This window comes from Bos indicus x Bos taurus, chromosome 20 (assembly GCF_003369695.1).
Source record: "Bos indicus x Bos taurus breed Angus x Brahman F1 hybrid chromosome 20, Bos_hybrid_MaternalHap_v2.0, whole genome shotgun sequence".
NCBI lineage: Eukaryota > Metazoa > Chordata > Mammalia > Artiodactyla > Bovidae > Bos > Bos indicus x Bos taurus.
This window is the reverse complement of record NC_040095.1, coordinates 14,559,482-14,586,027: the sequence shown is the minus strand read 5'-3', so window position 1 is coordinate 14,586,027 and position 26,546 is coordinate 14,559,482. Positions and strand designations below refer to the sequence as shown.

The 26,546-nt window shown below is 37.7% G+C and overlaps 2 protein-coding genes across 3 annotated transcripts in view; one reads left to right on the top strand and one right to left on the bottom strand.

The window, feature by feature from the left end:
* SREK1IP1 (SREK1 interacting protein 1) overlaps window positions 1-10,069 on the bottom strand; it is a 41,345-nt gene extending 31,276 nt beyond the window's left edge. The window contains exons 1-2 of one of the 2 annotated variants that reach the window (XM_027520265.1): window positions 9,887-10,069; window positions 582-629 (exon numbers count right to left, since the gene is read on the bottom strand). In XM_027520265.1, coding sequence (XP_027376066.1) covers window positions 582-629; window positions 9,887-9,899 — 61 coding nt within the window. In that variant the 5' untranslated portion in view covers window positions 9,900-10,069. The remainder of the gene's footprint in view (window positions 1-581; window positions 630-9,886) is intronic. The other variant, XM_027520266.1, reaches the window with a different exon arrangement.
* A 95-nt stretch (window positions 10,070-10,164) lies between these two features.
* CWC27 (CWC27 spliceosome associated protein homolog) overlaps window positions 10,165-26,546 on the top strand; it is a 260,233-nt gene continuing 243,851 nt past the window's right edge. Inside the window, 2 exon segments of the mRNA XM_027520263.1 lie at window positions 10,165-10,570; window positions 19,255-19,351. Coding sequence (XP_027376064.1) covers window positions 10,529-10,570; window positions 19,255-19,351 — 139 coding nt within the window. The 5' untranslated portion in view covers window positions 10,165-10,528.

Sequence of the window (26,546 nt, the reverse complement as noted above, 5' to 3'; positions counted from 1 at the left end):
CCACTGTGAGAGCTGTTATCAAGGCTTTAGGAATTGTCACATTTATGTAGAGAAATGATATTTGTTTACAGTACATAAGTACAAATTTAGATTGCATAATTGCACATGCTGAAGTTTACTTTTCCACTCCATTTCATTAATCAGAATGGAGCTGTTTAAATCAAGGTTTCACCAGACCAAATTTACCTTTGTAAAGAGTTAATTCAATCAACAGGAAAACCTTTCATAAACAGTTTCCACTGATCACCTCTTCACCTAGTATCTGCAGGGATAAGGAATAAAAGGTTAAGTATCTATACAGTTTTTTCTGGAATAGATTTTCTCCAAGCCCCTAAATCTACTCCACTTGTACTTCATAACATCTTTGCTAGTCACCAGATACATAGCCACCTGTCACTGGGTCCATGGCAGGGAATAGAAGTGTGTATTTAGTACAGAGGGATTTCTGAATTTTCTGCAAAACTGATCCAAATAACAGAGCTAAAGGACTACGCCCAAGGCCCTGAAATCAGGATGCTAAATCACATGGTCCAAAGAAGCAATGATTCACTGCACAAAATGCTATTCTTTAATGCACTTACGGTAGCCACATTTTTTACAGCCTGCTCGGACACTGTCCTTGTTGCAACCTGAAATACAATTAGATAACATTTTAGAAGACATATAGATAAGTAAAAACAAACATTTCATCACATGGAAAAGCTGAGAAAACCACCTGCAATAGAATTTATTTCTTAAAAAAACCCCAAATCCCCCCTGACCTAGCTTAGAGTACTGCTCAATTATTATAATTATTAGAAATAACTGGAAAAGCTAATTCACTCAATTTCCTTGACAAATACTTAACAGAAGATATTTTTCTCTAACACAACAGAAATGCAGTATGATAGTCAAGAGTTTCAACATTTCAAGGATTCTCTAACACTGCAGAAGAAATTCCAGGGTACTTTGGCCTATCCCTCAAATACAAAGTAATTGACTAGATAGATATGTAAACATTCAGGTTAACAAATGTTTTTCTGCTTACCCTTAAAAGAAAAAGAAATTCTAACTTTCTTAAAGGAAATGGTGAAATTTTAGAAAGATACTTTAATTGCTAGGTATTAGAAGGAACATCTCAAATTGGCACTCAAATTTTGACAAGAGACAGGAAACTAGTCACATACTCAGTCTGACCAATGTTTATAAGTATTTACAATATCTCTGTATAATTAGTGGTACCCACAAGTAATGTTGAAGATACAAATATCAGATGAAGTAACATTTTTATTGTGATAATATACATGTAAAAATTTATCATCTTCACCATTTCAAAGTGTACAATTCAGTGGTGTTAAATACATTTACAATGTTATGCAACCATCACCACTATATGACTTTCAAAACTTCATTCTTATCATCTCAAACAGTAACTGTAGCCAGTAAACAATACAGTCCATCCCCCTCCCTCTTTAGCCCCTGGTAATCTCTGTTCTACTTTCTGTCTCTATGCATTTGCCTATTTTAGGTATCTTATATAAGTGGAATCATACAATATTTATCCTTTCATGCTTGGCTTATTGTATCTAGCATTAAGTTTTCATGGTTCATCCATACTGTAGCACAAACCAGAGTAGCATCCCTTTTTATGACTGAATAATATTTCACTGGGTGTATATGTACTTCAAACTGATGTTAACCTCCAGTAAGGGCTCCCATCAATCAATCAAAGGGCCAGTACAGTATTACTCTATTTCCTTAATGAAGGGTGTTTCACTTCCAAATCCTTCAAATGGAGATATCCCAATTTAATAAGGTACATAGTGCAATATAATATACCTAATTTTAAAAGAAAGATCATTTTCAAACCATTTATTTAATATTATAAAGTCAAATATTAATTTCCAGCTAAAATACACATTACTGAGTTGTTCTAATAAAAATAGTCAGTTCTATTACAATGCTTGATTTTAGAGACATAAATTTGTTCCAGTGCACCTAAGAAGGAACAATTGGAGTGCAATGTGTCCATGAAATAGACTAGATGAATACAAAAAACTGCATCCAGTTGATTGGAGCCTCAAAACACACATGGGCACATCTCAAAACATTTCTAGTGACCTCAGTTCACCCCACGTGTGCTGAGAGCAGCATCCATACCTATCTGGTTTTGTATTATCACCTTCCTACCATTACTTTAGAACTCAAAAGCTGCAATTCTTCTGAATTCCACTTCCACAGCAAACTTCAGGTCTTTTAAAAGGTATAATGCCCTACTTATTTCAATATTTATGTATCTTTTAGCCAATTAACATGTGCAGATAGGTTCCTATGATTTTTTTATGTACCAGTGATGAAGTTTTTGAGTGTGGTGCCCCAACCTCATTCTTCTCCCCTTAAACCTGTGGGTTTTATTGCAGAGTGTAAAAACACATATGCTGCACTGTAGCAGAATTGTGAAATGAAATTGGGTTAATAATAAAATCAGGTTCTCTGTTATGAAATAACTGCATGTTGAAAAAAAGGCTCAGAGAATCCAGGTCAATGTCAAGTTTGTTACCATAGAAACCATAGACACTGAATAACACTGAATAAAACTGTACTAAATGCCCCGTTATCTGTCTTACAGCAAACTCAAGACGTTGTAATGGACAGATTTGAAGTCATCTCATCTCAGCACGTATTAGAAATTAACTCATCTTTGATGAAAGATGTTGATAAAACTCATTATTCAAGTATCTCATATTTTTAGAATGAATAAAATATGAAACTTTTTCAGAGCAGTTCATCTTCTTTAATAAGGTTGTAATTTTTACACAAAAGGGAAGTATAATAAGAACTCTAAGTAATTTCACATCAGCTATTTCCTCATCAGCCTTTGGTTAAATTAAGATTTCAAGCTTCATTTGTCTATAATTTTCGTGACTATCTGGCCAACTAAATGCTTCTACCTGGAACCTTGAACCTATCTTCTGGGAACCTATCTTTCTTGAACCTTCTACCTGGAACCTATCTTCCCTTTTCTACCTAAATTAACAAGTCAATTTCTGCTGTCTGGATAAAGAACTCTGTTGATATACCAGTACTCGAGATCTGTGTCAAACTGAACAGCAGGATTGTAAGGGAGGCCCTGACTCTGACAAGTTTTCCATTTCCCCACTTAGGTTCCCATGCTGTTCTCTGTTCCACTCCTCTTCAAATTTTGAGAATAATAAACCCTGCTTCCCTCAAAATGTTTCAACAATCCAAAAGCCATTAAATAATCATGACCTACAATCCAAAAGCCATCAAATAAAAACTCAGAAATCTGGCTACATAACAAAATCTGAATGGTGAAGACTACCAAAAGCAAACTCAAAATACACATTAAAAAAAATGGGAAAAGATATTTGCAATTCCTAGTACCAACAAAGGGCAGTTATCCCTACTCTAACCCACCAGATCATTAAGACCAATAGCCACCAGGGAAAAAATGGGCAAAGGAACTGAACAGAATGTTCACTGAAAAGGAAATAAAGACAACTCTGAAACATATGGACAGATGCTCAGCCTTATTCATGATAAATGAAATGTACATTAAAATCTATCCTGGGATTCCATTTTCACTTATCTGAACAGCAGAAATTGATAAGGTTGAAGACAGTGTGGCGGGGAATATACGTATGTGTATCGCTGGTACAAGTATACATCAGTATCCTCTCTATGGAAAGTAAGCAGACAAAATCTATCAGAACCACTGAAGTACATACTCCTTTGATACAGCACATCCATATCTGGGAATTAATCCTCAATTTACCTGCACAAATGCATACAGGTTTATGTACAAAGTTATTCACTGCAGCATATTTGTAATAGTAAGACAGTGGAAGTAACCTAGTCATCAATTTTGGTATAAAAGAATAAGGATGTTGTTTACTTAACGATATGCAATAATCTCTGAAAGAAAAAAGTAAACTATAGAATAGTGCTTACGGTACATTGCCATTTGTATAAAAGGAAGGAAAACCCCTGCACAGTTATACATAATATACATTTTATATACATTACATCAATAGATACAGACATGTAAAAAATGTCTCTGCAAGGATATACATTGGTTACCTGAAGAAAGCAGTCCTGGCTCCAGGGGGGAAAGGGTGAGAGACATGTCACTACAGACCTTTTATATCTCTAAAATTTAAAACATGTGAATGAGTTGCTTTCTCAAAAACCAAACCAAGAAACCTCCCTCAAACAAACCAAACCCAACAGTAAGAAGGGTTGCTGTCATGCAAGTATTCGTAGACAAAAGGCAATGATTGCACTTGCAAATTCTTCAGAGAAGCTATATTGCAGATTTTCAATAAAATTTCATTAACTGAAGATTTTAGGAGCAAATTGTAGAGGTCTTTATATCTTGCATTATTATATGTTAACAGGTTTCCTCTGAATCTAGAATTCTGCTGAGGTTGAGTGGTAAGGAGTCCTTCCCCTCCCAGGGAACTTACAGGAGCAAAAAAGGCCAGATTCTCCAGATTTGGGCCATGCTACATTTTGTATACAACTTAGTGCCTAGCATGGTGTAGAGTGGCTAGGAGCTTCTCAACAAATTTTTGCTGCTTTGAGGTTATAAACTTAAGAAAATACTTCATCAGTTGGGAATTGGTAATTTCTACAGCTCCCAATTGCCAGCTATGAAACTATTGTTATTAGCCTATCTGAAACATGATATGCTCTAGAAGAAAAGAAATTAAAGGACAAAAGAAAACAAAACAATGATTGCTGGGTAGGGGGAAATGACAGAGACACAAGGAAACTTCCCGAGGCGATGGAAATATTCAAAATTTTTACGTACATATGAACTTCAAGGTGTAGAAAAGTTTTCCCGCTACCTACATCAATAACATACATTGCCACTTTTGCCAGGTAACTCTTCACTGGGAATGGTTAATTATTAACATGAATGTAAGAATGTGAATGATAAAAGCAGTTTCAAAAGAAAACAAACTTCACTAGTGGCTTCCCTAGTGGCTCAGTGGTAAAGAAGCTGCCTGCAGCGCAGGAGACGTGGGTTCAATCCCTGGGATGGGAAGATCCCCTGGAGGAAGAAATGGCAGGCCACTCCAGTATTCTAGCCTGAGAAATCCCACAGACAGAGGAACCTGGGGTCACAAGAGTCCGACAAGATTTAGGAACTAAACCACAACTTCACTGAGTTTCATTGTGTTACAATGTCCTTTCCTTAATAACAATTCTGAGTCCATAATTTCACTAAGTAACAAAGTATACATTTCATTGTGTCACCTACAGAATGGTTACACACACTGCTATGGAAAAGCAGCTGAAGCAGGTGACCATAAAATAGGTGAGGCTCATTATCATTTGTGGAAACTAACCTTGATACTTTATAGTCATACTTTGTAATAATCACTAGTAGGACCACCCAAAAAATGCCATGCTGTAGAAGAGGGCAGCAGAGGATGAGATGGTTTGATGGCATCACTGACTCAATGGACATGAATCTGAGCAAACTCCAGGAGACAGTGAAGGACAGGGAAGTCTGGTGTGCTGCAGTCCATGGGGTCGCAAAGAGTCAGACACGATTAAGCGACTGAACAACAACATCTGTATGAGCATTATACCTAAAAATAAAAGAGCATTCTTGTCCTTTTTGATGATCAGAATCGTTGGAGCCCTACTTTTGTGTAATACACTATCTGGATCAATCATCCAAGAAATTACCTTCACATTTTCTGTATTTTCTAATGGCACTTGCATTGTGCTTTCACAGTGCTGTTGTGCTTATTATTTCAATTTTTTCCTGGGTTTAAACAGTTTATCTATGTCTTACCATCTAACTTAATGGTACAATTTAAGATGATTACACTTTGAAGTATTATTTTGAATTGAAAGAAGGTTAACATATCTATAACTCTGGTCTAAGTTTAAGGGAACTTCAATAAGGATTTTTTTTTTTTTTAAATCACTTTTGTCCTCTTTCTTAAGCAGTGCATTACATTGCATTACTTGACCTAAGTTTTATGAAGACCAGGCTGTGACACTGTGTCCCCCACTGTGCCTATACCACAGTGGTGCTCAAAACACTTGCTCAAATAATGAAACCAGCCGTGGCAGCAGGTCAACTCAGGATGCAGCTGTGTGTGGCAAAGGCCACCAGGGCTGACTCAGCTTATCAGGATGCCGAGGCAATCTACTGTGAAGATTGGATTTTCTCCGCTGGCCCCTTACACATTGATATTCTCCAAGCTCCACCCACAGACCTTCCCTTCATACTCTACACATTCCACCTGGGCAAAGACTTCCATTCCCCTGGCCTATTATAAGTGTGTGGATGACACCAAATTGTTCTTTGATTCTGTTTTCCTTCCTAAGATACAGATTTTCTCTCTTAGTGTATATTAGATATTTCCATTCCATGACTACATCTCAACACAAGACCCAACTGAACGCATCATCTCGCTAAAAACTGTTCCTTCTCAGGTGTTGCCTGAAATAGCCCCACCCAACTGCCTATCGGTGAAACTCAGGTGTATCTCATTTATAATCTTACTCACCTACCATGAATCAATCAGTGATTTTACCACCAGAAATATATCTCTAATCTATCTACTTCTCGTCTTTTTTACTGAGACCATCTGGTGAGGCATCATCATAACTTACCAGAGTTACTCTGAACTGGTGACTCTGCCTCCAAACTAGCTCTCCTCTAATCTACTGTGCAGCCATGATGCACTTTCCAAAACGTGAGTACGTTTAAAAATCCTTAAATCTTTTCCTGTGGTCCTGAGGGAAACATCCAAACTCCTTCTCATGGCTTAAAACATCCTCTATGAATGGGAAATTGCCTTGTAATTATACTAAAACATGGCAAAATGGATAAGCACACAGGGTCCAGAGGAACCACACTGACCCATCACTTCCTAGCTGTCTCAACTACTCACTTGACTTCTCTGTCCCTCAGCATTCTGAACTGCAGAATGGAAATTGTAATACCTATCTCACAGTGTGGGTGCCAATGTTAAATAAGAGGAAAATACAATGCTTGAGACAGCGTCTGACACATCTGACATGCAGCAAATGCTTAGTAAATGTTAGCTACTGTTCTGTCTCCAGTTAATTTCTCACTTCTCTCTGTTAGTACTCTGAGTTCCATCCAAAGGGCACATCTTCTCACACATTTCCTCTTCCTTTGCATATCTGGTCTCTCCGGCTATAACTCCCCCTCTCACAATTCTTCAGGTCTCATCCTAAATGCCATATCCTCTGGAAAGTCCTTCTGAACTCTCCAGTTTCCTATTAGATGCCCTTTCTATGTGCTTCTCAAGGCTGTGTGTGCTCCCTGTCATACCACTGTCTGACTTTCTAGTACTTTCTTTTAACTGCTAAATTGTAAGTCCTGTGCGAAGGGCAACTGTATTCCCGGGGCCTAGTACAGAGCCTAGCATGCAATATGCCTTTAATAAAAATTGTCAGGTCTATGAATAAGTGTATCTTTCATCTTGTACATGACCTCAATGACCCAGATAACCATGATGGTGTGATCACTCACTTAGAGCCAGACATCCTGGAATGCAAAGTCAAGTGGGCCTTATGAAGCATCACTACAAACAAACCTAGTGGAGGTGATGGAATTCCAGTTGAACTATTTCAAATCCTAAAAAATTATGCTGTTAAAGTGTTGCACTCAATATGCCAGCAAATTTGGAAAATTCAGCAGTGGCCACAGGACTGTAAAAGGTCAGTTTTCATTCCAATCTGCAAAAAAGGCAATGCCAAAGTATGTTCGAACTACCACACAATTACACTGGTCTCACATGCTAGCAAAGTAATGCTCAAAATTCTCCAAGCCAGGGTTCAATGTGCATGAACTGAGAAATTCCAGATGGTCAAGTTGGATTTAGAAAAGGCAGAGGAACCAGAGATCAAACTGCCAACATCCACTGGATCAGAGAAAAAGCAAGAGAGTTCCAGAAAAATATCTACTTCTGCTTTATTGACTACGCTAAAGCCTTTGACTGTGTGGATCACAACAAACTGTGGAAAATTCTTTAAGAGATGGGACTATGAGACCACCTTACTTGTCTCCTGAGAAACCGGTATGTTTCAAGAAGCAACACTTAGAGCCAGACATGGAACAGACTGGTTCAAAATTGGGAAAGAAGTGCGTTAAGGTTGTATATTGTCACCCTGCTTATTTAACTTACGTGCAGAGTACATTATGCAAAATGGTGCTGGATGAAGTGCAAGCTGGAATCAAGACTGCCAGGAGAAATATCAATAATCTCAGATATGCAGATGACACCACCCTTATGGCAGAAAGCAAAGAACTAAATAGCCTCTTGATGACAGTGAAAGAGGAGAGTGAAAAAGCTGGCTTAAAACTCAACATTCAAAAAAAGAAGATCATGGCATCCGGTCCCATCACTTCCTGGCAAATTGATGGGGAAACAATGGAAACAGTGACAGACTTTCTTTTCTTGGGCTCCAAAATCACTGCAGATGGTGACTGCAGCCATGAAGTTAAAAGATGCTTGCTCCTTGGAAGAAAAGCTATGACCAACCTAGACAGCATATTAAAAAGCAGAGACATTACTTTGTCAACAAAGGTCTGTCTAGTCAAAGCTATGGTTTTTCCAGTAATCATGTATGGATGTGAGAGTTGGGCTATAAGGAAAGCTGAGCGCCGAAGAATTGAGGCTTTTGAACTGTGGTGTTGCAGAAGACTATAGAGTGTCCCTTGGACTGCAAGGAGATCAAACCAATCAATCCTAAAAGAAATCAATCTTGAGTATTCATTGGAAGGAATGACACTGATGCTGAAGCTCCAATACTCTGGGCACCTGATGTGAAGAACTGACTCATTGGAAAAGACCCTGATGCTGGGAAAGATTGAAGGCAGGAGAAGGGGATGACAGAGGATGAGATGGTTGGATGGCATCACCAACTCGATGGACATGAATTTGAGCAAGTTCCCAGAGTTGGTGATGGACAGGAAGCCTGCATGCTGCAGTCTATGGGGTCGCAAAGAGTCGGACATGACTGAACTGACAACAGTGCCCAGTGTGATCCTCCCAAAACTGCAGTTGGTAGAACAGCACAAGCTTCCCATGCATAACAGCTATGTGCAAAACACAGTTCAGCAAAGGCTGCCACAGAACAAACGTGGTCAAATAATACTGAGGAGGGGAGCTTAAAACAAAGTTAGGGCTTCTGAACCACTGCAATTCTGAGTCTTTTCTAAATACAGTGAATCTCCAAGTTGCATGTTTGAGTCGGAGGAGGGGTAGTGGTGGTGTATATTTCTCAAAATAGCTCCTGCAAGGAGAACTGGAAGGAACCACAGGTATAAATCAACACATCTCCCTGTTTTGTTTTTGTTTTTTTTAACAGTTGCAGAAACAGGCCCAGAAGGGCAAAAAGACGGGTTCAGGACCACACAGCTACTATAGGTAAGAGGAAGAGAAAGAAGTGGAACCCCAGAGGCTCATTTCAGCCCTGACACTTCCAGCGCAAACAATGCCTTCGGCTACTTGGGTCTGCCAAGTGTTGCCACCTCAAATTTTATTTTCAAACCATACTAAAGTTGAGGTTAGTTTTTCTGGGCCAAATGCCTCCTAGGCCTACAGACAGGAGTCTGTCTCAAACACCCCTCCCCCACTCCGCCCTATATATACTTTCGCTGTAAGTCCATTTTGGGCAGTGGGAGCTGGGCTGCTGCGGGGGAGATCGTTTCTTTCTTCTTTTCTTTCCTTTAGAGTTTATTTTTGGACTGTAAAATTTTTCTTGTAAACCTAACGAACCTGATCATTTTAACGCCTCCACCCTTGGGCGCTACTCCTTACCCAGAGCACACTAACCTACCCTACTTACTCCCTCCCTCGCCCAAATCCCTGCGGTTGGTCTTTACCTGGAATTGCCATGGCGTTGGTAAGAGGGGTCGCAGAACCCCTAGGCTTCTAAGTGTTCGCTCGCTTCCCGCTGGCCGCGAGGACAACACCAACGAGGGGGCCGTCTTTCTCCCACCCGCGCCGCGGCACCCGGGTTTGACAGTAACGGAAGGCCCTAAAAGCCCCTGGAGATTGCGGAACCAAGTGGCTGCTGATGCCGTTTCCGGGGGAATCGTTTTGTACAGCACACACGGCGCGAACCATTACTGCCAGCTTCGAGGGGGTGAATGAGACGGGCACACGCGTGTAGTGAAGTAAACAACACCAAGACTTACGAACTGTTGTTTTTAAAATTGGAATACAAGTTAACTTAATCTATAGGAGTTTAATAGTCTCTTCTCAATTCCCTGGACGCCATTGGAATCCCCCTTTTCAGGATTAGCGGTGCTCGGGTCCGGGAGGAACATGGCGGCGTCCGTGAGGACCTAGGCTTGGGAAGAGCTAGTGTTTGGTGTGGTGCTACTGTCTTGCGGGATATTGACAGGCTGTAGCTTTCCGCGACTTCCCAATTTAAGGAACAGGGTACCGATAGGTGGCCAGCTCTAGTTACCTGCGGTTTACTCTCATCCCCATTAGGAGCGGAGTCCTGAGTACTGACCGGAATGAGCAACATTTACATCCAGGAGCCTCCCACGAACGGGAAGGTGAGTCTCACCTAGGGTACCTGGGCTCCCCAAAGCGATATCTCATTGATTAAAGGAATTCTGGGGTTGTAGGGTTGGAAGAGATTACAAAAACTTTGCCTCTGTCTCTGAGCAGGATTGCATTGAAAGCCATATGCTGACACTTCTCAGCACATAATTGAAAAAGTCCTCAAGTGGAGATTTCTTCATCAACCAACAGTATTTCTCCATCTACCAACCTCCTGGCCTTACTGTTTTTTGTTTTGCTTCAGCCTAACTCTGCATGCGTTTTCTAGGGTCGTAGGTAAAAAGCCAAGTATGTTTTAAAAATTGACATTCTTTTGCTAAACTTGGAGATCGCTATTTCTCCATTTGTTCTACAGTTCTTTATTGATTGAATGCCAACTAGGCACCAGGTGCGGGGAATACAAAGATGGGTGGATAAAACCTGTTGCTGCCCTAGAAGAGCTAATGGTTTTAGTTCTAGAGACAGGCAGGTAAAGAAAAACCCTATGGTATGTTTGGGAGGCGTTCTAATGGACAGAGGAGCATTTGCTATGATATTACTGAGAAGTTAGCAACTGGGAAAGTAGAGAAAGTCTTCGTGGACGAAGTATCTTTTGCCCTGGGCTTTGTCAGCGAAACTGGGGAGTGGAAAGAAAAGCCAGCATTGTCCCTATTATCACAGCTTAAGTTGAGTGAAATACACATTGATGAAATAGTCATGCAAATTAGTGTATGCAAACTGTGTTAAACATTGTCCTTCTGAACAGAATTGGACTGAGAAAGAATATCAGGCATAGCCCAAGTTTTCCTTCAAAACCAGTTTGGGACTTTTTATAGCATAAAACGAATTGAAGCTTCAAAATTCTGTACCATAGACAACTTGGCAAGAATTTTGCGTGGAGAACTCAGACCAGTGCTATGTGACAACCTAGAGGGGTGGGAAGTAGTGGAAGGTGGGAGGTTCAAGAGGGAGGGCACACCTGTATACTCATGATTGATTCATGTTGATGTATGGCAGAAGCCAACACAATATTGTAAGGCAGTTATCCTCCAATTAAAAATTAAAAGAAAATAATTTTGGCCTGGAAAGAATTTAAAGCAGATGTAGTAAGTTTGTTCAATGAATGTTTGTTTAGTGGTCTGTACTAAAAGGATTCAGAGATATTCCAAATAAATGGGACAAAATTTCTCTCTACAAAGAGTAGTATCAACTTAGAAAGTACCCCTTGACAGAAATTTCCTTATCTACTGAAAATGAAATGTCCATGTATTATGATGATTTAATCTACATTTTATATTAACCCATATGTTTTATTCTTAAGAAACATTATCACAGTATTGTCTTACTTGTAAGCATTAAGAAAAAGAGCCACTGATACATGATAGAGTTCAATTCAGTTCAGTTCAGTCGCTCAGTCGTGTCTGACTCTTTGCCACCCCATGAATCGAAGCATGCCAGCCCTCCCTGACCATCACCAACTCCCGGAGTTCATTCAGACTCACGTCCATTGAGTCAGTGATGCCATCCAGCCATCTCATCCTCTGTCATCCCCTTCTCCTCCTGCCCCCAATCCCTCCCAGCATCAGAGTCTTTTCCAATGAGTCAACTCTTCGCATGAGGTGGCCAAAGTACTGAAGTTTCAGCTTTAGCATCATTCCTTCCAAAGAACACCCAGGACTGATCTCCTTCAGAATGGACTGGTTGGATCTCCTTGCAGTCCAAGGGACTCTCAAAAGTCTTCTCCAACACCACAATTCAAAAGCATCAGTTCTTCGATGCTCAGCTTTCTTCACAGTCCAACTCTCACATCCATACATGACCACAGGAAAAACCATAGCCTTGACTAGAGGGACCTTTGTTGGCAAAGTAATGTCTCTGCTTTTGAATATGCTATCTAGGTTGGTCATAACTTTCCTTCCAAGGAGTAAGCGTCTTTTAATTTCATGGCTGCAGTCACCATCTGCAGTGATTTTGGAGCCCCAAAAAATAAAGTTTGACACTGTTTCCACCATTTCCCCATCTATTTCTCTTGAAGTGATAACACATGACAGAGTAGTTATGGCCAAATGGAATGCATGGCCGAAGGAGGAGCAGTGTACCTTCTTTTTTAATTCAGTAGCTTACCAATGAAAAGATTAAGAAAACCTGGTTAGAAAAGTGACCCAACCATAATGTGATTTTACCGTATAAACTTACTTTTATAAGTTTCCTGTTGTCAAAAATTTTTATAAAAATAATAATTACAGCAATTATAGCGACCATATTTTGAGCATTTACTCTATCAGATACTGTTCTAAGCAGTCTGTGTATAATAACTCATTTTGTCCTCACAACAAACCTATGAAGATATTACTATCCCTATTTTTATTTTTTATTGAAGTATGGTATATGTGATATACATTATTAGTTTCATGTGTGCAACATGATTTAACATTTGAAACATTACAAAATGGTCACCACAGTAAGTCTAGTTATCACTTGTCAGCATACAAAGTTAATGCTATTTTATTGACTGTTCTCTGTGCTGTACTTTTCATCCCCGTGACTTACTTATTATGCAACTGGGTGTTTGTACCTCTTGATTCCCTTCCCCTATTCTACCCCTCACCTCCCACCCCTTTTCACTGTTTCTTACCTCTTGCAACCACCAGACTATTTTCTGTATCTAAGAGTCTGGGTTTTATTTGTTTCTGTTTCAGAGTCCACATGCAAATGGAATCATGTGGTATTTATCTTTCTATGTCAGACTGAGTTCATTTAGCATAATACTCTTAAAGCTCCATCCATGTTGTAGCACATGAATATTACTTTCTTTTTTATGGCTGAGTAGTATTCTGGTGTGTGTCTTCTTTATACTTATCCATCAGTGGACACTTAAGTTGTTTCCATATGTTCAGTTCAGTCACTCAGTCATGTCAGACTCTTTGCGACCCCATGGACTGCAGTATGCCAGGCTTCCGTGTCCATCACCAACTCCAGGAACTTGCTCAAACTCATGTCCATCAAGTCGGTGATGCCATCCAACCATCTCATCCTCTGTCATCCCCTTCTCCCACCTTCAGTCTTTTCCCAGCATCACGGTCTTTTCTAAGGAGTCAGTTCTTCACATCAGGTGGCCAAAGTATTGGAGCTTCAGCTTCAGCATCAGTCCTTCCAATGAATATTCAGGACTGATTTCCTTTAGGACTGACTGCTTTGATCTCCTTGCAGTCCAAGGGACTCTCAAGAGTCTTCTCCAACACCACAGTTCAAAAGCATCAATTCTTCGGCACTCAGCCTTCTTCATAGTCCAACTCTCACATCCATACATGACCACTGGAAAAACCATAGCCTTGACTAGAGGGACCTTTGTTGGCAAAGTAATGTCTCTGCTTTTGAATATGCTATCTAGGTTGGTCATAACTTTTCTTCCAAGGAGTAAGCGTCTTACTGCATCTCTTTTATTCTGGAATGTTTATGGTTTCAGATTTTGCATTCAAGTCTTGAGTCCATTTTGAGTTTATTTTTATATATAGTGTATGATAGTGGTCCAGTTTCACTCTTTTACTTGCAGCTGTTCAGTTTTCCCAGGATAGATTTTTGAAGAGAGTATCCTATCCGCATTATGCATTTTTGCCTCCATGGTAAACTAATTAACCATGAAAGTGTGGTCTTATTTCTGAGCTTTCTGTTCTGTTCCATTGATCTATGCCTCTGTTTTGTATACCAATACCATTCTGTTTTGATTGCTATAGTTTTGTAGTATAATTTGAAATCAGGGAGCATGATACCTCTGGGTTTGTTATTCTTTCTCAAGGCTTCTTCGTCCATTTGGGGTCTTTGGTGGTTCCATACAAATTTTAGGATTATTTGTTCTAGTTCTGTGAAAAATGCCATTGGAGTTTTGATAGGGATTACACTAAATGTTGGAGAAGGAAATGGCACCCCACTCCAGTACTCTTGCCTGGAAAATCCCATGGACGGAGGAGCCTGGTAGGGTGCAGTCTATGGGGTCGCTAAGAGTCGGAGACGACTGAGCGACTTCACTTTGACTTTTCACTTTCATGCATTGGAGGAAATGGCAACCCACTCCAGTACTCTTGCCTGGAAAATCCCATGGACGCAGGAGCCTGGTAGGCTGCAGTCCATGGGGTCGCTAAGCGTCGGACACGACTGAAGCAACTGCACTTTCACTTCACTTTCACACTAAATGTATAGATTATTTGGGTAGTATGAACTTTTTTTTTTTCCTTTTACTTTCTGGCCTTTATTTTTGTTGTTGTTTTTGTTATTTTTTTCTAATTAATTAATTAATTTTAATTGGAGGCTAATTACTTTACCATAATGTAGTGGCTTTTGCCATACATCGACATGAATCAGCCTCAGGTACACATGTGTTCCCCATCCAGAACCCCCGTCCCACCTCCCTCCCCATCCCATCCCCCAGGGTCATCCCAGGGCACCAGCCCTGAGCACCCTGTCTCATGCATCGAACCTGGACTGGCGATCCACTTCACATAATATACATCTTTCAATGCTACCCTCTCAAATCATCCCACCCTCGCCTTCTCCCACAGAGTCCAAAAGACTGTTCTTTACATCTGTGTTGCTTTTGCTATCTTGCATATAGGGTCATCGATACCATCTTTCTAAATTCCATATATATGCATCAACATACTATATTTGTGTTTTTCTTTCTGACTTACTTCACTCTATAATAGGTTCCAGTTTCATCCACCTCATTAGAACTGATTCAAATGCATTCTTTTTAATGGCTGAGTAATATTCCATTGTGTATATGTAGCTTTCTTATCCATTTGTCTGCTGACCATCTAGGTTGCTTCCATGTCCTGGCTATTGTAAACAGGGCTGCAATGAACACTGGGGTACGTGTGTCTCTTTCAATTCTGGTTTCCTCAGTGTGTATGCCCAGCAGTGGGATTGCTGGGTCGTATGGCAGTTCTACTTCCAGTTTTTTAAGGAATCTCCTTAAAAACTGTTCTTCATAGTGGCTGTACTAGTTTGCATTCCCAGCAACAGTTTAAGAGGGTTCCCTTTTCTCCACACCCTCTCCAGCATTTATTGCTTATAGATTTTTTGATAGCAGCCATTCTAACCATTGTGAGATGGTACCTCATTGTGGTTTTGATTTGCATTTCTCTGATAATGAGTGATGTTGAGCATCTTTTCATGTGTTTGTTAGCCATCTATATGTCTTCTTTGGAGAACTGTCTGCTTAGTTCTTTGGCCCATTTTTTGATTGGGTTGTTTATTTTTCTGGAATTGAGCTGCAGGAGCTGCTTGTATATTTTTGAGATTAATTCTTTGTCAGTTGCTTCTTTTGCCAGTATTTTCTCCCATTCTGAAGGCTGTCTTTTCACCTCGCTTATAGTTTCCTTTGTTGTGCAAAAGCTTTTAAGTTTAATTAGGTCCCATTTGTTTATTTTTTGCTTTTATTTCCATTACTCTGGGAGGTGGGTCATGGAGGATCCTGCTGTGATTTATGTCAGAGAGTGTTTTGCCTATATTTTTGTCTAGGAGTTTTATAGTTTCTGGTCTTACACTTAGGTCTTTAATCCATTTTGAGTTTATTTTTGTGTATGGTGTTAGAGAGTGTTCTAGTTTCATTCTTTTACAAGTGGTTGACCAGTTTTCCCAGCACCACTTGTTAAAGAGATTGTCTTTCCTCCATTGTATATTCTTGCCTCCTTTGTCAAAGATAAGGTGTCCATAGGTGCGTGGATTTATCTCTGGGCTTTCTATTTTATTCTGTTGATCTGTATTTCTGTCTTTGTGCAAGTACCATACTGTTTGATGACTGTAGCTTTGTAGTATAGTCTGAAGTCAGGCAGGTTTATTCCTCCAGTTCCATTCTTCTTTCTCAAGATAGCTTTGGCTGTTCGAGGTTTTTTGTATTTCCATACAAATTGTGAAATTATTTGTTTTAGTTCCGTGAAAAGTACCATTGGTAGCTTGATAGGGATTGCATTGAATCTATAGATTGCTTTGGGTAATATACTCATTTTCTCTATATTGATTTTTCTGATCCATGAATATGGTATATTTCTCTATCTTTGTGATCTTTGATTTCTTTCATCAGTGTTTTATAGTTTTATATATATAGGTCTTTTGTTTCTTTAGGTAGATTTATTCCTAAGTATTTTATTCTTTTCGTTGCAATGGTGAATGGAATTGTTTCCTTAATTTCTTTCTGTTTTCTCCTTGTAAGTGTATAGGAATGCAAGGGATCTCTATGTGCTAATTTATATCCTGCAACTTTACTATATTCATTGATTAGCTCTAGTAATTTCTTATTTTGTGGTGTCTTTGGTTTTGGTATCAGGGTAATGCTAGCTTTGTAAAATGAGTTTAAAAAGGATAGATATTTAATCTTTGAATGTTTAGAAGAATTCATCAGTGAAGCCATCTGATCTTGTGCTTTTGTTTGTTGGCAGTTTTTGATTACTGATTCGATCTCCTTACTAGTAATCTGTCTATTTAGATTTTCTATTTTTTCATGATTCAGTCATGGAAGATTGTATGTTTTTAGGAATTTATCCATTTTTTTTCTAGGTTGTCCAATTTGTTGGCATGTAATTGTTCAGAGTATCTCTTTGCTTCTTTGTGTTTGTATGGTATCAGTTGTAATTTCTGTTTCATTTCTGATTTTATTTATTTGAGCTCTCTTTCTTTGTGAGTGTGGCTAAAGTTTTGTCAGTTTTTTTTCTCTTTTCAAAGAGCTAGCCATTAGCTTCACTGATCTTTTCTATTGTTTTTTAGTCTCTTTCATTTATTTATACTGTGTTCTTTATTATTTCCTTTCTTCTAACTTTGACTTCATTTGTTCATCTTTTTCTAGTTCATCTAGGTATAAAGTTAGATTGTTTTGGATTGTTTTGTTTCTTGAGTTTGGCCCATATTGCTATGACCTTCTCTCTTAAAAACACTTTCCTTGTACCCCATAAGGTTTGATATGTGGTATTTTTGTCCCTAGGTATTTTTTTTTCCTTTGATTTCTTCAGTGATCCATTTTGGTTGTTCAGTTATTCTTTTTTTTTTTTTAAATTGAAGTATAGTTGATGTACAGTGTTGTGTTAGCTTCAGGTATACAGCAAAGTGATGCACTTATACATATAAGAGCAAGCCTCTTAGCATTTTTCCAACAGTTTGTTCACTTTGTGTCTTTGGGTCACATTTGGGTAATACTTGCAACATTTTAAGCCCCCCACCAGTGAAAAGATTATGATTCGCTAACGGCTTACATGTAGATTGGCAGTTTTTAATAATAAAGTATTTTAAAATTAAGGTTTATGCTTTGTCTTTTCAGACATAATGCTGTTGCATACAGTATAGAGTAAACATAACTTCTGTGTGCACTGAGAAACCAAAAACTTTATGTGACTCACTTTTTTGCAATATTCACTTTGTTGTAGTGGTGGGAAACCAAACCTGTGATGTCTCAGAGGTAGTCTGAATTTGGCAATAAGGAGTTCATGATCTGAGCCACAGTCAGCTCCCGGTCTTGTTTTTGCTGACTGTATAGAGTTTCTCCATCTTTGACTGCAAAGATGCGATCAATCTGATTTTGGTGTTGACCATCTGGTGGTGTCCATGTGCTTTAAGGGTTAAGGAAACCATTTTAAAATCTACTACAGTATAGATATTGTCTCCTCCTCCACCCCCAGGTGCATAATTATAAAAGAACTATATAGCCAGTAAAAGCCCAAAAAGATACAATACATTCATCAATGTTATATAAATCATGGCAGTGTAATTTGGGCTTCTGAAGCAGAAACTGAAAGGCAGTTGTAGCAAAAGTGATGGTGATGGTCATATGTCATGGACCATTAATCAGTGATTGACAGTGGACTGTGTTCTGCTGAGGGCTGGGTGTGTGGGGGAAGTGATACTAGAGCAGTTGGATTCAGCTGTGCCAGGGTGTTCAGATTTAGAGCTTTCTATTCTTTTTGGTTGTTTGTAATTATTAATAAGACTGTTATAAGCTGTTTCTACCTGTGGACTCAGTAGGGATTTTGGTTCCTGCAAGATGGCTGCTTGCACCAAGGAGTAACTGCCTTCATGAGCTGTGGAAAGGAGACTATCAACGGATTTCATTTACTGTCGATAGTAATTTTAAGGGTCTTCCCTGGTGGCTCAGTGGTAAAGAATCCACCTGCCAGTGTAGTAGACACAGGAGATACAGGTTTGGTCCCTAATATACAACCCAGAATTGGATTAAGAATGTTCCTTTGTAAATTAGAAATGGCATGATTGTGAGTGAAGAGGTCAACTGTTCATATGTTAAAAAATAATTGTAAAGTCGTCTTATAGTACTGTAGTTTCATGGGATCATTGTTCTTTAATGTCTTAATTTGCTTTACCAATTTTATTGGAAGAAATGATATGGAAAACTTTTAAAATTAAAGCAAGTTTACAGCATTGATTTTTAAATGAATGCAGTTGTTTCTGTGATTAAAAAATATTTGTGCCAAATTTTCCGTAAAGCATAAATTATTTCTGAAAATAGTATTTAAAAGATAGAAATAGAGTAACTTGTACTGATTATTTGAAGTTTTTGAGTATAACAACAGAAACCAAGCAAAGTTTCTCATGTTGGTTTTAAAATGGAAAATTCAGTAGTGAATACTTTATGTTGAGCAGCCAGTAAACTCATTATGAAGCAAAACGATAACTTAATGATTTTATGTGCTTTATACAGGTTTTATTGAAAACTACAGCTGGAGATATTGATATAGAGTTGTGGTCAAAAGAAGCTCCTAAAGCATGCAGAAATTTCATCCAGCTTTGTTTGGAAGGTAATCATAATTCTTGAATTTTATTCTGTAAAAGAAATTTTGTTAATTTAAAAATTGCGGTGTATTTTCCCACAACATTGAAGACTCATGTTAAATAGTGGTAATGAATGATCAGAGTTGATAGAAGCAATGTGGGTTTGAGCTGTGTGTCAGGAAATTGAGAGAGGAGATAAAAATCCCTCTAACCCCCTGCCACCAGTCAGTAAATCTCTGCATCTTTAACAGAAATTTATCTCACTTCTTTCTTTCATCCTCTAAAAGTGGGTACTCCCTAAGATGCTTTTTTCTTTAATTGTTACTTCCAACCAGTGAAAGTGAAAGTTGTGAAAGTCACTCCGTTATGTCCGACTCTTTGAGACCCCATGGACTGTATAGTCCATGGAATTCTCCAGGCAGGAATACTGGAGTGGGTAGCCTTTCCCTTCTGCAGGGTATCTTCCAAACCCAGGGATTGAACCCAGGTCTCCCACATTGCTGGTGGATTCTTCACCAGCTGAGCCACAAGGGAAGCCCAAGAATACTGGAATGGGTAGCCGATCCCTTCTCCAACGGATCTTCCCCACTCAGGAATCAAACCGGGGTCTCCTGCGTTGCAGGTGGATTCTTTACCAACTGAGCTAACTTCCAACCATGTAACCATCAAATGTAGAATTCCAACCATTTCTCCTCTTTTGAACTCTAATTTACATATCTGATTGCCTGGTAGACTTTTCTACTCAAATCTTCTACTGTCAGCTACAATTCAAATAGTATAAAACCAAATTTACCAGTTTCTTCCCCAAACTGCCTAACTGTTACCTGTGTGATTGTAATTGCCTCTTACCTGGTCTTCCATTTTCTTATCTTTGATCTCTTTACCCTCACGTTTAATTCATCTGGTAGTTAAATCCTCAGGCAGCTTGGCTTCCTAGTTTTCCAACTTCATTTTTCATTGCACTGAATAACCATGTGATCTCAGTTGACTATTACCTTTATTTCCTGAGCAGGTCCTTCCCATTTCCACTCATAACCTCCTTCATTTCCTGAAATCTTCTCATATCCTCACATGCCTTTTTGGAATACTTTCTCTTCCCTTCTTTTTCTGTTCAAGTTAACCTACTCGTTCTTCTGTTTTTTGGCCATGTGGTGTGGCTTGTGGGATGTTAGTTCCCTGACCAGGGCCGGGGTAAAACCTGGGGCCCCAGTAGTGAGAGTGCCAAATCCTAACCACTGGACCACCAGGGAATTCCCAATCTGCTTTTTCATGTGTATTAAAAATTTTGTTTGCTTCATAAAGCCTTCCATGCAACATTCAGTGATGATATTACCGATGTCACTAGTAACTCTTAGATTTGAGTAATAAAGTGACTATCTTTCTTTTTAACAAACTTTACAGAATTACATTCACTTGAGTGTTTTCCCCTTTAGAATATTCCCTTTTAGAGCTAAATTTCCCTAACATTTATAACATGTTGACTTTCAGTATACATTGCATATAGTTTCAGGTATCTCCAGTGGTGGCAAATCATTGTCTTAAATTATATCTGATTTTTAGGAAAAGAGAAGGTTAGTCAAGGTATCAGAAAGCAATGCTCTGAGTCTAAAGCAAGATGTGAAAGAAAACACAGAATAACCAGTAGTAGGATGCAGTGAGAACTCTCCAAATAGATAATTATTACCAGTGGAAAATCTAAAGAATAAAAATACCCAGACCAAAACAATAAAACAAAACAACCTCCTTCAGCACCTCAAAAAAGAAAAGAAAAATTGAGCTGACAAAAAAGGAGAAAATAAGACATCTGTAAAGACCATCATTAATAATTACTATGGCAGGCAGGAAGGAAATTGAGTCAGACAGGTAGTTCAGTCAGAGAAGCCTCAAATAACTGTCTGCAGAGCCGAGAAACACAGGAGACACAGAAAAGTCAGATTTTTTTCTGGAAAGAAGTTTGAAGAATATTAAGCTCAAATTTTACAGAGGATTGAAAGTATAAAAACATTAGAAAGAATAGATGGTAAATTATAATCCATGACCATGTGAATAGAAGAAACAGAAAACATCTGGATATAATATAACAATGAAAGAAGAAATAAGGTTCTTAAGTTAGGTGATGAAGAAACTTAATCACAACATCAATAAAATTATTTCCCTATTTATGAGAATACAAGTAGAAAGAAAAAAGACAAGGAAAATAATAAAAAATAACTAGAGCAATTCTTTTAACTGAAAAGGTGAGAAATGGAATTTTTGCAAAGGTTAACAAGAAACTTGAGAAAACTAATTTAAATAAAGATGCTCCCAAATGAATAAAGTCAGGGTTTTAAAAATTTAACTCAGAGGGCCTCATTTTAATTCTCTGCTTATATGATTTAAACAAGTCACAATATTCTAGATCTTATAATGGTCGTATCAATATTTAAAAAAAAAAAGGCCATGGTTTCCAAAATTAAAAAGCAAATGAATAAACGCGAGCTAGTGGGAGCACAGCCTCAGATACGGCCTTCAGCTAAAATGGTGTTCACAGTTAAAGAGAAGTTCTTATTTTTTTTTTTCCAGTTTTATTGAGGTATGATTGGCAAAAATTGTATACATTTAGGTTGTACAACATGATTTTTTAAATAGTGTACAGTGTGATAATTTAATATATGTATACATTGTGAAATGATTACCATAATCAAGTAACATATCTGTTACCTCACATAGTTACCTTTGTGTGTGTGTGTGTGTGTGGTGAGAATATGGTATGTATACATTTCTGATATACACAATACTATTAATAAAAATTTCTAGTATACAATAATCACCATGCTGTGCACTGGATCCCCAGAACTTACTCATCTTATAATTGAAAATTTGTATCTTTTTGACCATTATCTCCCAGTTTTCCCCATCCCCCCCTAGCCTCTGTCAACCATCATTCTGCTCTCTGTGTCTGTGTGTTGAACTTTATTTTAGGTTCCCCACAAAAGTGAAAAAATTAACTATTTGTCTTTCTGTGTCTGGGGGTAGTTTTTAGTCTTTATGAAAACAAAAGATTTACAGTTACACAGACTTAATCTTGGATTTCAGATCTTTGCAAGATAGTTAAGTGAGCACTCAAAAATGAGTGAAACCGTTACAAGAATTCCCTGGTGATCCAGTGGTTAAGATCGGGCCTTTCCAATGTAGGGGGTGCAGTTTTGACTGCTGGTTGAGGAACTGAGATCCCACATGCCATGTGGTATAACCAAAAAAGTTTTTTTTTAATGAGTGAAAATTTTTAAAAATTACAAGTTTAAAAAGTAGGTTGAAGAGAAGGGAAGCTTGTTATCTTTGATAATTTGATTAATTCTTCTGAAAAATGAGGAAGAAATAAAACTTTAGGTTTGAAAAGCAAAGTGGGGAGCAAAAAGAGAAGTAAATAGGAAAATCAAAATTTTTATACTTTATGTGACTGTTAACTCTTTTGAAATTTTACTTCAGCCATGTCTCCTCAGTGTCCATGCTTCATCAGTTATCTTTTATCTTCTTCCTCCTTTAGCAAGAGTTTTAAATTCTTTAGAAGTTACAAACATTTAAGTATATAGTAAGAGGTTAAAAGAAATATCTTTACAAAACTAAAATATTTGTTTAAAAAAACCCAAGAGGCTAAAATAGAGAGCTCATAAAGGAGTTTTAAGTAAAAAGTTATTAAAGATAATATTTGCAGAAGTAAACACACACAAAAATTCTAAAAGAGACACATATACATGATTTTAAAATGCAGTGTAAATTCCTATATGTGCTTGAGCAGAAATATAACTAGTCAGAATATGTTGTTATACCCATACATTGTTATAGCCAGAAATACAAGAATAAATGACAATAGCAGACTCAGCATCCAAATAGAAACTTCATTTTGTATTTGATGTACATGTAAATTGCTTTTTTCAGTAGTGGAGAAAATTCAGGAGTTTATTATGAACACACATAATGAAATAGTAAGACCTCTTGAAAATACTAATTGAATGATACATAAACATTTAAGAAGGATGTCAAACATTGCAAACAGCAAGGTCTTTTATAGCACACGATAAGCTGTAAGTGCATAGTTCAATGTCGTGTCTGACTCTCTGCAGCCCTATGGACCATAGCCACCAGGCTCTTCTGTCTACGAGATTCTCTAAGCAAAAATATTGGAGTGGGTTGCCATGTCCTACTCCAGGGAATCTTCCTGACTCAGGGATTGAACCCCGTGTCTCTTAAGTCTCCTGCTTTGGCAGGTGGGTAGGCAGGCACAGTTCAACAGTGATTATTAATAAATTACAAGGAAGTGGAAATAATGGATATAGAAATTATGTGGAAATTTGGAATTTTAGGCATGATAGCATACAAAATTAAAGTGTAGAGAAACTATAGAAAATTTATACTCAATATACATAATGTTATAATAATTTCATTTATTCAACAAGAATATAATTAGGAAAATAAAGAAAAGTTTAAAGTTAAAATCCAACATCACTGAAAGACTTAATAGGAAATACAAAAAGGAAAGATGGGTAATTTTAAAATTAGAAAACACAATAAAGACCTCTTTCATTTCCCTCTTCCATCATCTCAAATAGATTGCGGAGTCTTAATAGATCCTGTTCTAGAGAATTCTTGAATCTGTGTGTCTCCAGATAAGCCATAGTTGTGTTTTGATTGGACAACAGTTGCTTTCTATCCAGCCTTGTAACTTACGGGAGTTTAAGTGATCCTTTGAAAAAGTAAATCTGATCATGTGCTAAAAACTGTTGCTTATATATTACGGGCATAATGGATTATTTTATTTTTTGAGTAGGCTGGGGTATGTTTTATATTCAAATTTAAATATGGATTTGTAGAATTTAAGTGGAAATATTAAAGTTTGATCTCACATTTGTGTTGAACTTGAAAATTTATAGGTTGCCTCCATATTATTTAATCTTCAGAATAGCACTATGAGTAATTTATATTGTTGATTTTATAATTAGAAAATTATATGTGCAGCATGTTGACTATAGTTATTGCATATTTGGAAGTTGTTAAAAGAGTATATCTTACAAGTTCTCAGCACAAGAAAAAAATTTTGTAACTGTGTGGTGGTAGATGTTAACTAGATTTATTGTCTGTGAACATTTCACAATATATGCAAATATTGAATCCCTGTGTTGTACATCTGAAACTAATGTAATCTTGTACATCAATTACATCAATTTTTTTTAAGAAAATTGAGTTTTCAGGTTACAGCCAACGAGAGGCAAGACTTACAATTCCTAACTGCAATACACATTGTTAATCAGAGTAAATGGTTACTTAGGAATACAGGAGAAATACTTTTAGACTTCTTGGTTTTTACAATTTCTGTTTGTAGCCAAAGAGAACTTATCTATACTTGGGAGTTCTTATGAATGTAGTGCAACAGATCTTCACTCAGAATGGATTGGGGAAAAAAATCAGTTAATCTTCCTTTCTATTTCTTCCAATCCATCCTCCAAACTGGATACAGTTGTTAGATTACTTGTTACTTCGTTGTTACTTTTTTAAAATGTGAGTTTTATTTCCAGTTATAGCTTGCTTATGTGAAAAATTATAAGGGTGTCTGTGAACAAGCTGAAGTATTATGGTATTTTATGAATTATGGTAAACCATAGTCATGTTTTGGCTAATAAAGTGTCACAAAGTACTCATGTAATTGATGTTTTATGGATTATGTCAATAATTGTATCAGTACAGTGCCTGGTCCACAGTAGGCACTTGATAAGTATTTGTCGTTGAATGAGTTGCATTGGTTCAGTTTCACATAACAGAAGATTCAACTCAAATGATTTAATTAATGGAGACATTTATCATTCTCTTTGATAAGAAATCTGGTGTCAAGAAGTTCTGCAGCTCAGTAAAGTCTTTAGGGAACTGTGCTCTTTCCATCTCTGGTCATCAGCATGTGATTAAATTATAACTACACTCAATAATTGACTCCAACTCAATCAATTAAGGGATCATATAAATCTCGTATGTTTTTTAGTGTATTTATATATAAATATAAATAGTATCTTCAGTCATTTAGCAAACTTAATGGGAGTCTGATTTGTTATTCAGTCACTAAGTCATGTCCGTCTCATTGAGACCCCGTGGACTGCAGCACACCGGGCTTCCCTGTCCATCACCAACTCCCGGAGCTTGCTCAAACTCATGTCCATTGAATCAGTGATGCCATCCAACCATATTATCCTCTGTTGTCCCCTTCTCCTCCTGCCCTCAATCTTTCCCAGCATCGGAGTCTTTTCCAATGACTCAATTATATATTGTGTTGATTACTCATTTTATTTATTGACTGTTTCTTGAGAAGGGTGCACTGATGGTGCCAGACCTATAGTCAGTGAGTAATTTTGATATATTGTGGATTTGTATAGTGTTTGTATAAGTTAATTTTCTGTGGGGAGACGAGGAAGAATTAAGAAATAGGCTATTTCACACACACACATACAGAAATGCAGGTTCTGTATTCTGTAAAACAAGGTTACTGCATTTCTCCTGAAACATAAAGTCTTGGGACCACATAAGTAGAGTTTATGACTACAGTATAATGTAAGAGGTATTGAAAAGAAAATGTGTGGAAGAGAATATTTTCCTTTTAAATATTAAATTTATATTAGATAACAGTGCTTGATGAATATTTGTTTGTTAATATTTTTCCTATACCAACAGTTGTGGGTGGCTGTGGGCAAAAAAAAAAAAGAAAAAGAAATAGGCTATTTATCTCTATGAAGGTTTCTCAATCTCCAGCACTGTTGATATTTTGGGCTAGTAATTCTTTGTTGTGGGGATTTTTTGTGCCTTGTAGGATGTTTACAAGTATCCCTGGCCTTTCCCTACTAGATGCCAGTAACATCTCCCATGTGTGACAGCCAGATATTTCCAGACATTGACAAATATGTGCCACAGAGAAAAATTGCTGCTCCTCCAAACCTAGTTGAGAACCACAGATCTATAACAAAACCTTTTCAATTTTTATTTTGAAAACTGTATCCAGAGTTTGAGAGAATCCTTGAAGTAGATCCAAAACAACCAATACTGTGGTTTCTGTAGAAACTGTGTTAGATATTTTAGAGTAAGTAGAGAAGGCTATGGCACCCCACTCCAGTACTCTTGCCTGGAAAATCCCATGGACAGAGGAGCCTGGTAGGCTGGAGTCCATGAGGTCGCTAAGAGTTGGACACAACTGAGTGACTTCCC